The sequence below is a fragment of the Hypomesus nipponensis genome, chromosome 26 (assembly GCF_054491055.1).
Source record: "Hypomesus nipponensis isolate SF chromosome 26, ASM5449105v1, whole genome shotgun sequence".
NCBI lineage: Eukaryota > Metazoa > Chordata > Actinopteri > Osmeriformes > Osmeridae > Hypomesus > Hypomesus nipponensis.
Genome location: NC_140386.1, coordinates 3,844,130 through 3,856,722, shown reverse-complemented (window position 1 = coordinate 3,856,722; position 12,593 = coordinate 3,844,130). Strand labels below are relative to the sequence as shown.

At 40.3% G+C, this 12,593-nt stretch overlaps 1 protein-coding gene across 1 annotated transcript in view; it reads left to right on the top strand.

Moving 5' to 3' along the window:
• Nucleotides 1–12,593, top strand: part of slc1a7b (solute carrier family 1 member 7b) — a 29,069-nt gene that overhangs the window by 13,647 nt on the left and 2,829 nt on the right. The window contains exons 3-10 of the mRNA XM_084692407.1: nt 3,469–3,684; nt 6,701–6,743; nt 6,854–7,079; nt 7,186–7,285; nt 7,389–7,622; nt 8,261–8,455; nt 9,775–9,909; nt 10,464–10,563. Of these exons, the coding sequence (XP_084548533.1) occupies nt 3,469–3,684; nt 6,701–6,743; nt 6,854–7,079; nt 7,186–7,285; nt 7,389–7,622; nt 8,261–8,455; nt 9,775–9,909; nt 10,464–10,563 (1,249 nt within the window). The remainder of the gene's footprint in view (nt 1–3,468; nt 3,685–6,700; nt 6,744–6,853; nt 7,080–7,185; nt 7,286–7,388; nt 7,623–8,260; nt 8,456–9,774; nt 9,910–10,463; nt 10,564–12,593) is intronic.

Here is a 12,593-nt window from a genome sequence, read left to right as displayed (position 1 = left end):
TTTATGATCATTGACCTGTGCACTTTTAAGCTCTCTCTTGGAAGTCACTTTGGATAAAAGCGTCTGCTAAATGAATACATGTAAACGTAAATGTTCTCTGCATCCTTCTCTGGGGCAGCAGTCAGCGTCTCTTCATCACCATAATCATCATATTCCTGTGATGAATTGTGATGATTCTGCTCATGGTTACTGCTTCTGCAAATTGAAATAGGCACTGACTGATATTTACTTTGTATCATGTCAAATATAATAAAAACCAAGGTGACGTAGGCTACAATCACAAGCTCATAGGCCAAAGCAAGATATGCCTTACCTGTTAGTAGTATGTTTTAATATTAAATGTTAAGCTACTGCCAAGTGCGCTTTACGCCTGTGGGATGCACCTACGTAAACATGATTTTTTTTTTCAATTCCATACATTCCACCACTTTTTCACCAGTAATATTAAAGAACAGGATGTGTTGTGTGGTTAAATGTTCAATGTATGGACTGGCTACTGCATTCAAATGTGTGCATTGACTCGGCCAGCAATTATTTCCCATTTTAGGGTGAATCAAATCAGAGTTCAGGGTAGGGTGACAGTTTGTTAAACCCGGTTTCTGGAATACCCCTCAGGTCTGACAAGCATACCTATAGCACAAACAATTGATCGTTTTTCTTCATTTGAAACAGACAGTTGTTATTAAGGTATACTACTTTCTTGCCATCCCTTTATTGAAAGTAGTGCAGTTTCCCTCATCTGAAAAGTCAGCCTGTTTTCCAATTCAACATGCTTGTGCATCATCTGGGTAAACAATGATATGGGGGTCTTATTTACCAAGTTAAGCTCTCTTCTATGCTATTGTAGAGGCTGCAAATCACGTTTGTATCATGATTTGGTCAAAGGAGTATTGTGTATCTTCACAAATACCTATAACCTTTAATGGTGCGTCAACGTAATATGTTCAGAAGCCAAGCAGAGGTCAAATCTACGGCACAAACAAAAGCCTCAAAACTCCCTTAAGCCACCCCACACTAACGTGTGCGTTTATATGCATGTGTGTGAATGATGCAGTCACATAATGCCATCTCCCTTCATACATGCTAAGTAATTAAGTCCTGAGTGAAATAACGAATGATAATCGTTGTGTGTTTGTGTGTAAATGTAAGTGCAATTTTATTCGACTAATCATTTGATAAAACTTTAGATTAGTCTTTAATTAGATTAAAAATGTTGACCTGAAATGAACAGTAATATGTAAAGAACATGTGTAAAGAACCGTGGACGTGTGAGTCAGAGAAAAAGAGTGGGAGAGAGAATTCAAGAATTAAAGACTGGCAAGCTCACCAAGGCACCACAGTATTATGAGTTTGGGGTCTTTTCATTTTTGCCATGATACTTCCCACGCCCAGGCTAGATCAAATTCAACTTGTGGCCTTGACACGCCTGGACCATTCATTTCAATGCTACACAAAATACCTTTAAAGAGCCATTGAATGAAAACGATTCAACCGCAAACACATGTTTTCATGTGTCCACGGCTTTTCAGTCAATTGTTCAAAATTCTGTTAGATGAATCACGACTTGGTTCGACAGCTCAGGTTTTTAAGTTTTCAAGGCTCAACTGTCCATAACCTGATAGAACAATTACCCTATGACACTACATGCAACAATTACAGTTGCATGTAGTGTATTATAGTATTTACATTTATTCATTTAGCAGACGCTTTTATCCAAAGCGACTTCCAAGAGAGAGCTTTACTTATGCATTTTGTAAAGCTCTCTTGGAAGTCGGTTTGGATAAAAGCGTCTGCTGTAAATGTAGTGTCATTGGGTCATTTTTCTATCAGGTTATGGACAGTTGAGCCTTGAAAACTTAAAAAGTTGCTTGAACGCCTGTTTGATTTACAACTCTGTGGATACAAAATATTGTCTACTCGGTCAGTTCTTTCTGGTTAGATGTTTCGTTTTCTATGAGGAAGGATGGTGGTTTCCTCCTTAGCTATGACAGTTGCGTTCTCTTTGCCTTCCACACATAAGAAAGTTGCATTTTGAGAACTTTGTGGATTGGGAATAGAACAGCCTTGCTGACAGTAATATAAACACACAGCTACACACACACACACACACACACACGCACCCACACACAGAGAGACATGCTGTACATAGAGTACACATACACAGACACAATGCTTGTGTGCTGAACCCCTCTTTTAAGATCCATACAGACATACTAAAGCTTGAATCAAAAATAACCAATGCCCAGACTGGCCTGCAACTGCTGTAGTAAAGCTTCTGACAGAGCATCTGCTCAGTAGTTGTTGTTATGTGCTTGTGTGTGTGGGTGTGGGTGTGTGTGCAGAGGGCACATGTATGTGTGTGTCTGTCAGTCACTGGGCATCACTGTTTGCCTACTGGTCCTGAATGAGAGTGGTACAGGATTAGAGCTTTAAAGTACATTCAAAACATACAGCTGACACACAGCTGATGAGTTGGTCCCACAAGCCACAAGCATACATGGTTTTAGTATTGAAGTAACGTTTCAATCTTTTTGCACATAATTCAGTGCGTAGGCCCTCTGTGTATAGGACAAGTGTTAAGTTCAATTTCATATTTCACATTTCAAGTGAGTGGTAAATGTGAAAACGTATATTTCGACTGTATCATTTGCTTCTCAAAATACTAGTTAAAATACAAGTTAAATACTTTAACTTGATAATCTAGGACTACAACTACAAATTATGCTAGTTCTCCGTTTACTACGGACTAGGACAGGGTTGGATTCAAGAGCAGAGTTTTATTCAGGAACAGAGAGAGCAGGAACAGGCAGAGGTGGTTTCACAGACTGATAGGGCAGAACAGACAATCCAATAGCGTTGGCTGAGATACAGGCAATGGACGATATTCACGGGCAGACAGAAAGACAGGCAATCCTAAGACAGGGTTGTAAAGACAGGCTAAGATCGAGCCACGGTTTGGCATAAACTAGAGTATTTACTAAATAACAGACTGAACTACAAAAGAACAAGACTTTGCACAGGACTTACAGAAACAGGGACATACAAATTAAATCAATTACCAAGACACAGATGTCGCCACTTCCCCCAATACTTAGGAGACGTGAAGAGGGGCAGCCAATAACTGGTGTAGAAGACCTAGGCATGATAGTGTACTTGTTTCTTTGCAGTGGACCACAGTTGTTTTGTTGCTGGGTTAGGAAACATTGCTGAAGTGAAAAAGGAAATAATAGTTGGTTATGTTTAATTTTTAGTCCCCTATAGAACATTTGTAAATGGTCATACCATCAATAAATTCTTAGTCAACTACAGTTTGGATGATATTTAACAGCTGGTTAGGGGTAGGGTTCGTTGAAAGTATTATACCAGTTTTTGTCTGTAGAATAAATATTAATATTAATATTACATATTAATATTATATTGTTTCGGTGAAAGTCAACCTTAATCACTGTTTCTCCTTTCCTCCCTCAGTTTGATGTCGGGGCTGGCCGCCCTAGATGCCAAGTGCTCCAGTCGATTGGGTCTGATTACTGTGTCCTACTACCTGTGGACCACTTTTGTGGCGGTGGTGGTGGGGATCATCATGGTGTCCATTATACACCCTGGGGGAGCGGCCCAGAAAGAAGACTCGGAGGACAGCGGCAAACCCATCATGAGCTCCGCCGACGCGCTGCTTGACCTCATCCGGTGAGAGGACGACACACATGCTCTCTCCCACTTTTCCTTTCACAGCATGATGCACTCGAGTACAGTGCATCCACCTCCAGTGAAGTTATTATGCCTCCTCCCTGTGACAAGCCACCTAAATGATCAAGCCGTGAGATGATATGTGCAGTGCTGACTAGAGCATGGCTATTTACAACACACAACACATAACAATTTTCAACATTGAAATGTTTGTTAGTGGGGCATACAAGCCCACATTTACATCGGCTACAGAATTTCATGGGCAGTTAGGCTCAAGTGATTACTGGGCTCAAAATACACAGGCTGGTTTGGAATCAATATCGTCCAATTTTAACTATCAACGCAGTGAAGCAGATTCTAGATAGCACACTTGACGGGTTAAAGGTTGTATGACGGTGTTGATTGCCCGAGAAGATTATGGAAAGAGAGAAGGAGTGAGGAACGAGGAATGAGAAAAAAAAGTGTGATTCCTTTCCCAGAGCTGCTGTCTGTCTGAGCTTCTTATAGAAAGAACGTGTTTAGGATACTAAGAGAGCAATGGAATCTTCTTGTAATCTCCAGGACAAATAGTTCAGATACCTTGTAGACCATTTTTTTCGTCCAAATGATCCTTTCAGAAAATATAATTAGCTATTCATAAGACAGGACCTCCAAGGTCTTGAAGATATTCCAATCTTTGATTGAAATGGAGGCTTGAGAATATTTGTAAAATTGCAGACGCTCATCTCCTTGATAGAACTGGAATATATTTCAGCATTCAGGTTAAAAGCAAAGCACACCTACATTGCATTTCTACTTTCTGTATGGATTGTGTTTTTGCTGAGAATATAGCAGATCTATGGTAGAATTTTGTCCAGCTGTCAAACAAGCGTGCAGCTCACAGTACAACTCCATTATGGCCAATTGTGAAATTATCAAAATATTAACCATTTAGATTGAGTGACTACTGAGTAATGAGTTTAGTGAGTCAGAAAACTTGAGAAGAAAAGCCAACTGTGATGGTTGAAAAGGACCAGAAGAAAATCCAAAGCTCTTGGTACTCGATTATTAATTCACAAAAAGACAATAGCTATGTTTGTCCAAGAGGTTTTACTGTAATAGCACTTCCAACATCTTTGCTTTTGCTTTGATCAAACCCGAATAAAACCTGACATTTCTGCATAAAATATATTTAGCTTAAATCTGAATCATGTTATAAAATATATAATTGAAAAGTCCATGCAGAGATGTACAAAAATCTAAGAATATTTAAATTACATTTTGATTTAAAAGATCATTAAAATTATGCTATATTCAATGTTATATTATTAATATTTTGTAAATAATATAATATTATTCATTATTTCAATCGTTTATAAATGTAAAACCAAATGTTACCATTTGGTATTTATATTAAAATTTGTTACGTAACATAACATGCTCCTCTTGTGACTCATTCTCGAGTCCATACTAGTGTCTATTTGTTTTTGCTCCTCATTTCATTTCAGACATTCTTTGTGCTTGCATAAATTGAATGCCTTTACTGCCAAACATTCTACGCTGAACAGAGGAAGCAACAGACTATGTAAATGTTTTGATGTTGGACTATCGACTGATTGGTAAAGATCCAGATGTATGGTTAATTTCCATTTGGGTGGTACTCCTGCTTAAAAGATATGACTCACTGCAGTCTTTGTTGACATCATAGCAGCTGGAACCGCTGATATAATTCCCTCCAGCTCTGAGTGAACAGTTACTGCTCTTGCTCTTTTATTATAGAACCATGTTGTGTGTGAAATAAATAACAAACATGTTATTCCTTCCGAATGTTCTATGGTGCTAAAAAAGTTCTGGCTTTTGGTATTTTATTGTGTAATTGACAGTCCATATTAATCAAGGATAGATTGTTAGAATTATAAAAAAAATGTTCTTAAAGGGGTCATTGACTGATTTTATAGGGTATTTCACACTGTTCCTTAAGGTCTTCGAATAGGGTATGGTTGGGCTGGTTGGGCTGAAAATGGCCCGGGTGCTGTTGTATGCACCCTAATGCAACCTGTAAAAATAGCCTTAGAATGAAACAAGAGGTTTTCTCCCTTTTATGGTATGTTAATTAATATTTAGATGAGCTGCACGCTGATTGGTTGGTTTACAATGAGCGAAGCTGCAAAGCAAAGACGCAACATAGCCAAACATGCATCGTGAATTGGAGATTTACATGTCAACACAGCTTATGTATTCGAATGAAAGTCAGGAAAAATAAATTACTTTAGCCCCATTGCCAATAAACTAAATCATCACACATTCTACCTATGCTCGATACAGGATACGTTAGCATTGCTAAAAACTGTTAGCGACAAAATCATACTTACAGCTTGCGGTTGTGATGAGCATATGGTCGGATGTACATTTTGGGGTGTGACAAAGGTATAGACCAGAGCCAAAAAAGGCAGTTCAGTGACTTTTTGGAACCCTCCCATTTTACAGCAGTAGTTTCAAATTGTGAGATTTGCACAGGAAAGAGGTGTCAATGGACTTTGAGGTTCACTGTATGTCCATAAAAAAAATGTCTTAAAGGGGTCATTGACTGATTTTATAGGGTATTTCACACTGTTCCTTAAGGTCTCCGAATAGGGTATGGTTGGGCTGGTTGGGCTGAAAATGGCCCGGGTGCTGTTGTATGCATCCTAATGCAACCTGTGAAATTGCCTTAGAATGATTCAAGGTTAGTATTTAAGAATATGTTACTGTATTACACCCAATGCAGCTATTGAAGAACGCAATTCTGTTAGAATGCTTTACTGTAAGCAACGCTTTACAGCATTTCCTTCAACAGAACTTTATTGTGAATGTTTTTCTTGATTACTAATATGTATGGGTTTAAACCTGGAGAGTGGATATACTGAATTATACTGTGGATGTATTTACTTACTGTTTATCTATAGACCGACAGAGTACTTCAGTGCATCTTATATATAAACAGTTTGCATTATCAATTTATTATATGATGTTCATCATGTATTTCTGCACTCTGCAGAAATATGTTTCCATCCAACTTGGTTCAAGCTACATTTCAACAGGTGAGCACCTTATAATTACAAATCTCCTGCATTATTTCAGCTATTTTGGTTTAGCGTTTTTCTTTGTTACAGTGTCTTCATGCTATGATGTTCTATTTCCCTATGAGCAGTATCGGACGAGTAGTATATCCATTCTGAAACCCAAGCCTACTGTGAGCCAATCAGAGTCCACCACTCGCCGAGCACTCATCTACGGTATCCAGGACGACAATGGAACAGACATTCAGAACTTTGCCCTCGACCTGACCCCGCCCCCAGACGTGTTGATCCGCACAAAACCAGGAAACAGCGATGGAATGAACGTCCTTGGGATTGTCATCTTCTCAGCCACCATGGGTAAAAAGAAAATCAATTCATGTGTGTCTATTAAAAGTGAAAGGAAAAACACTTGATCTGTTCTTTGTGTGTGCATCAGATGTTCAAGACTCTTGTATTTTTACAGGAATCATGCTGGGAAGGATGGGTCCTAATGGTAGTGCATTGGTAAACTTCTGCCAGAGCTTGAACGAAGCTGTCCTGAAAATTGTCGCCATCGTTATATGGTAATTTTCGGATTGCACCCACCACGTCACAAATGTAATGTGTATCAGGGGTTATGGCAACAGTTCTTTTTACAGAACGCATGACTGTGCTCTTCATTTCCAGGTACTTTCCGTTTGGTATTGTGTTCCTTGTGGCCGGCAAGATCTTAGAGATGAGTGATCCCTCGGCCATGGGGAAGAAGCTGGGCTTTTACGCTGTCACCGTGGTGTTTGGCCTGATTCTCCACGGCCTATTCATCTTACCAGCCATGTACTTCTTCATCACCAAGAAGAGTCCCATTGTGTACATAAGAGGAATCCTTCAGGCGCTACTCATTGCCCTGGCAACCTCCTCCAGGTGAACGAGCGTGGCTAAGACGGCATCCTTGAAATGACTTTTGAACTCTTGTTCATTTCCAATGAAGGGATGGTATGGTTGTGCAGAATGTCATGTAAGGCTACAGTCCTGAAAAGGTTTAGTTAGGCAAGGCATTTGTATCACATGTGTCCTTGTAAGGGTTGAGCACATTACCTATCAACAGCCTACGTTTATTATTGTGGGGTTGATCCCAAGTAACCCTCTGTGTTCTAAAGGTTATGTAATCATACTTGGTTTTGGTTTCAAACGAAAAGATCAGATTCCACACACTGTGTTTCACTTCATTGGAAAAATCTTGTCAGACAAAGAGGAAGGTGAAGAGATCAGAAAACATCTGGTGTGTGCTGGAGGAAATGGGAGTATCGGGAAAAATATGCAGCTGTGTGTGTGTGTGTTGTGTGTGAATGGTTCTGTTTCAATGCGCACATGTGTGGACATGCCCTTGTCGACTTGCAGTGTCGCATCATATCAGTACACGCATGTAGTTGTTTACGTGCGCAGTAAAATGATGAATCAAAGCCGCTTGTACATGGTGCCAATGACGTTCTCTTTCATTAGAGACGACGTTTCAGATATATTGAGTGTTTTGTTTCTGTTTTGTATGTCCCCTTCTCCAGCTCTGCCACTCTGCCTATTACCTTCAAGTGCCTCCTTGAAAACAACCACATTGACAGGCGCATCATTCGCTTTGTGCTCCCTGTGGGTGCCACCATCAACATGGACGGCACCGCCCTGTACGAGGCGGTGGCGGCCATCTTCATCGCCCAGGTCAACAACTACGAATTGGACTTTGGCCAGATCATCACCATCAGGTACTGGAATTGTTTTTGTTCATTCGTTGATTCATTTCATGTCAAACACTAGCCTCTCAAGGCCAGGTCACTTCAAGGTTACAGCTCCCCACAGCATTGGATATCATGAAGAGCCCAATGTAGTCAATGCCTGTGTACAACACAACACAAAACATGGATAACATGAAAGATGATGTAAGCTGTCATGTTCGGGGGTTCCCCGTAAGCTCAATAAAGACGCAAAACATGTCTGTGTTTTCCTTCACCAAAAAGCGCCTTGTTTGCCCATGTCATGTTTCTTACCTCATTTCCTCTTTAATGCCATTAAGCAGTGTGAGCCTGAAACTGCCCAACTAATCTCTCTGTTAAAAGAGCCATGTGACCTGGATAAAATGCAATCTCTCTGTCACGCCACGAATGTAGCTCGGCTCCCACCGACCCCCCATCCACCGACATTACCACGGTATAGTGCACGGCAACGTTCCATCTGCGAGACCCCCCCCCTCGCCCTTCAACTTCTGCCCTTCAAATGCTCTGCACAGAGCCCCCAGCACGAGGCTCTGGTGTTACACAGGCCCCGTGGGATTCCGTGGAGAAACGTTTGATTCCCCCATTCTAAGTCCTTCCATGATCGCATTGGCAGCCAGACCTCTCGCATCTGCGAGACACCAGCACTGCGCGATCTGCGGCACATATGGCCGAGGGGGAGCGAGGGCCGCCATGGCGGTGAAACGCCAAAGGATGATGTTCTACGTATATTCATCAACAGATGGTCCGTGGGGGAGGGGTGCTGAAGTTAGAGGAGGGATTGGGAAGGGGGTTGTGGGTTGAAAAGGGTGAGGTGATTATCAACCAACATTTATATTGAATTGTATGTTCAAAAATACAATTGACAGACAGACAGACCAGGGGAAGATAGAGCCTGAAATGCTCTGATTGGCCTGGAGTGCCTTTAGTTTGTCCTTGGAGTCTTTCAGTGCTGTTTGGCCTCCAATCCCCTGCACAGGGACTGTGGCTTAGTTGATGGAACAGTTTTCTATTTTGGACAAAGCTAAAAGCTGGGTGGAGCTTCAGAATACATACTTTATTTTCAAATGGAGATGTGTGTCTGTCCCTGTGGGCATTCATCATAAAAATGATCAAAATCTGCTGTAAGAGTGTTCCATCTCTGTCATTAAATCATCATTCGCCAAATGTACAATGTATACGCAAATTCAGGAACCCTACATGCTAGCATCGAGAACAGTTGATTATGAATCTGTGTCATGCCCTGAGGCAGAGATTGGATGATTTTCAACTATTCTAAATGTATATATGGTCTTTTTGTTTCCCCAATGCAGTATCACAGCCACAGCTGCCAGCATTGGTGCAGCAGGCATCCCACAAGCTGGACTAGTCACCATGGTGATAGTACTAACATCAGTCGGCTTGCCAACTGATGATATCACTCTCATTATTGCAGTGGACTGGGCGTTGTAAGTAATATGTTGCTCTTCTCTACTACCGAAAATATTCCTTATCTGGGATCGACCGTCATCCTTTTTCAGACTATAATGGATGAGTTTTAGCCATACCCACTAGAACTATGTTATCATCAGTTTAGTTTCTGGGTTTATAATTATCAGACAACCAGCTGATCAGAGAGAGAATTTACTTGTAACAAACGCCTCAACATAAAAATGACCACTTCAGACACAAATGGGAACTAGTAAAGTCTCTCTGTATCATGAAGGTCAAAGGATAGAATTTACAGTAGAAAGGGAAAAACTGAGAACATACAGCCAACTGGTGTTCATTTTTATGTCAGGATGATTCAACATCATAGACCCTTGACCTTTAACAGAACACATTATAGTTTACAGGAGGGACACATTCCTGTATAAATAACTCAGTAGAATACATGAACAGATAAGAAATCCCTTATTTCTCCCATTTCCTCAGTCCCAGTTCTTGAACGTGTGTTCTTTGTGACAGTTATAACTCCTCCATAGTCTGAGGAGAGCTACAACTATCTCTATTCTGTTCCCAGAGATAGATTCCGGACCATGGTGAATGTGATGGGGGATGCTTTGGCCACTGGGATAATGGCACACATTTGCAGAAAAGACTTCATTAAAGAAGGAGATGGGGTGAGTAGCAATTACCAAGTACACAGCGTATTCCACGCTGAGTAGTACAGTACTGTAATTACATATGATAGTTTTTCCTTGTCTTCCTTGAGGGTTTAGGTTGGTTGAGGGGCAGTTCTATGGGCGTATATAAAGCCCTCTGTGACATGCTTGCGTGTAAAAAGGGCTATACAAATACATTTGATTTGACGATATCTTTGGAAGAAGGACTCGAACGCTGAACCTAAATGCCACCTTCAGAGCAAAAAATTATATTCCCTTTTCTTTTTTGTGTGCCGCTGTAATGTGTGTAAAGATGCTAAAGTAATATGCTAAAGACTGGAGTTGCTGGTCTTTTGCTTGGTGGGTCTCACACCTTTTGTGTGACTTACTGTGTAATTTGTAGTCATATGTTGATAAGTTAGGGTCCAGATGGGGTCTCATTGGTTGTTTTACAGATAATAGTTGGGTATAAAGGGACTTGTGAAGTATTGCTCTCTACATTATTGATCTCCTGAGGGCTTCTCCTCAGCTCTGGCTTTTTCTACTCCTTTTCCTTGCTCACCTCTTAATCTTTCTCTCTCTGATTTACAATAATCGAGGTAGAGTAGGTAAGAGGAAAAACAATTTTGTAATGTTTTTTCCTTGTAATTGATTTAATTATTTTGCAACGTTATCCACATAACAATGAAGCGTACTACACTGCGTTACAGAATGTGTATTCACACACATACTTAATGCTATCTAACTTTACATTAGCGACAGTACCTCAGCTGATAGCTGCAGAGCTAATGTTACAGCCAGATTCTGAGGGCAGCAAGCTAGGTAACCATATAGTAAGCAACAAAATGATATAGCGTTAGTTGACTTACCAGGTTTGTAGCTGGACCAAGGAGTACTGATCCAGAATTTAATTTCAGACGGTCAGCAAGCCCAAATTTGTATTGGCTTAAGTTAAAGAAACAGTGGTGGCTGAAATGTTTGGCGCAGACATGCAAAACTTTGAGAGGTTGTGTCGGCGCATTTCCAGCAAAAATAAAATTAAGATAGGCTACTGGTTGTGCAGAGGCACCTTGTGACATCACAAACAGAACGTTTGAGCGTTTGAGTCATTTTCCCAAAGGCGGAGAAGAACACCCAGGGCTTGGTTTACACCTATCGAAAATTCTTGCCACTGGGGGACCAAGGACAGGCTAGGGGAACTCATATTAATGTTAAATAACCTCCTAAAGGGAAGTTTTCATGTCATGTGACCTTTTAAATATCTATTTTATTTAACTTTACTTTGACCACTCTTGCTCTGATTTAACCCATAGAGTCAAATAACCGCAATTCCATAATAACAATACACTGTTACGTTTCCCGTTTACCGCTCAACATAGGGGAATAGTTTGGTTGTTTGGGCAGTATAAAAAACCTTACTTCTGTAGCCAGGGAGATACACATTTCAGCCACATCATTATTTCACCTGAATGCTCAGTGGCTCTTGCATCTCTCATCTATGTCAGACAATGTTTCTCTGTTCGTAGTGAACTGGTTCCATCTCATTCAGCTGTGATTATAGGTTTGAATGAAAACATCTCTCACCCTCACACCCTGTTCAGTTTTCTGGTTTTACCGTAATTTGTGGTAATTTTATCAGTTAATTGGCCAATGCCACCACAATTAAAAGTTTTTTTGTCATTGTGTGAGGCTTACTGATCAAAATGTTTATATGCTTTTTTCACCAAGGCAGTCAATCCTGGAAATGTTGCTTTTATATCAATTTGATTGTTTTTATACTTTTTAGTTCACTAACTGCTTACTGCACAATGCAAGAATGTCAGGTTTGACATTTGCATGTCAATTTCTACATATTTGTTACATGTACGGTCATAATACTGTATAGTGAACAGAAATTTTCCATCCATGCAAAAAAACACAAGATTGGTTGATTGGAAATATTGTGAAAATGTGAGAAAATGATCATCCTAAGAATATGATTCCTTCAATAATATGTCACTTGGCAGGTAATCTGCCAATTTATCAGAAATCACAAACATTTCATGTCA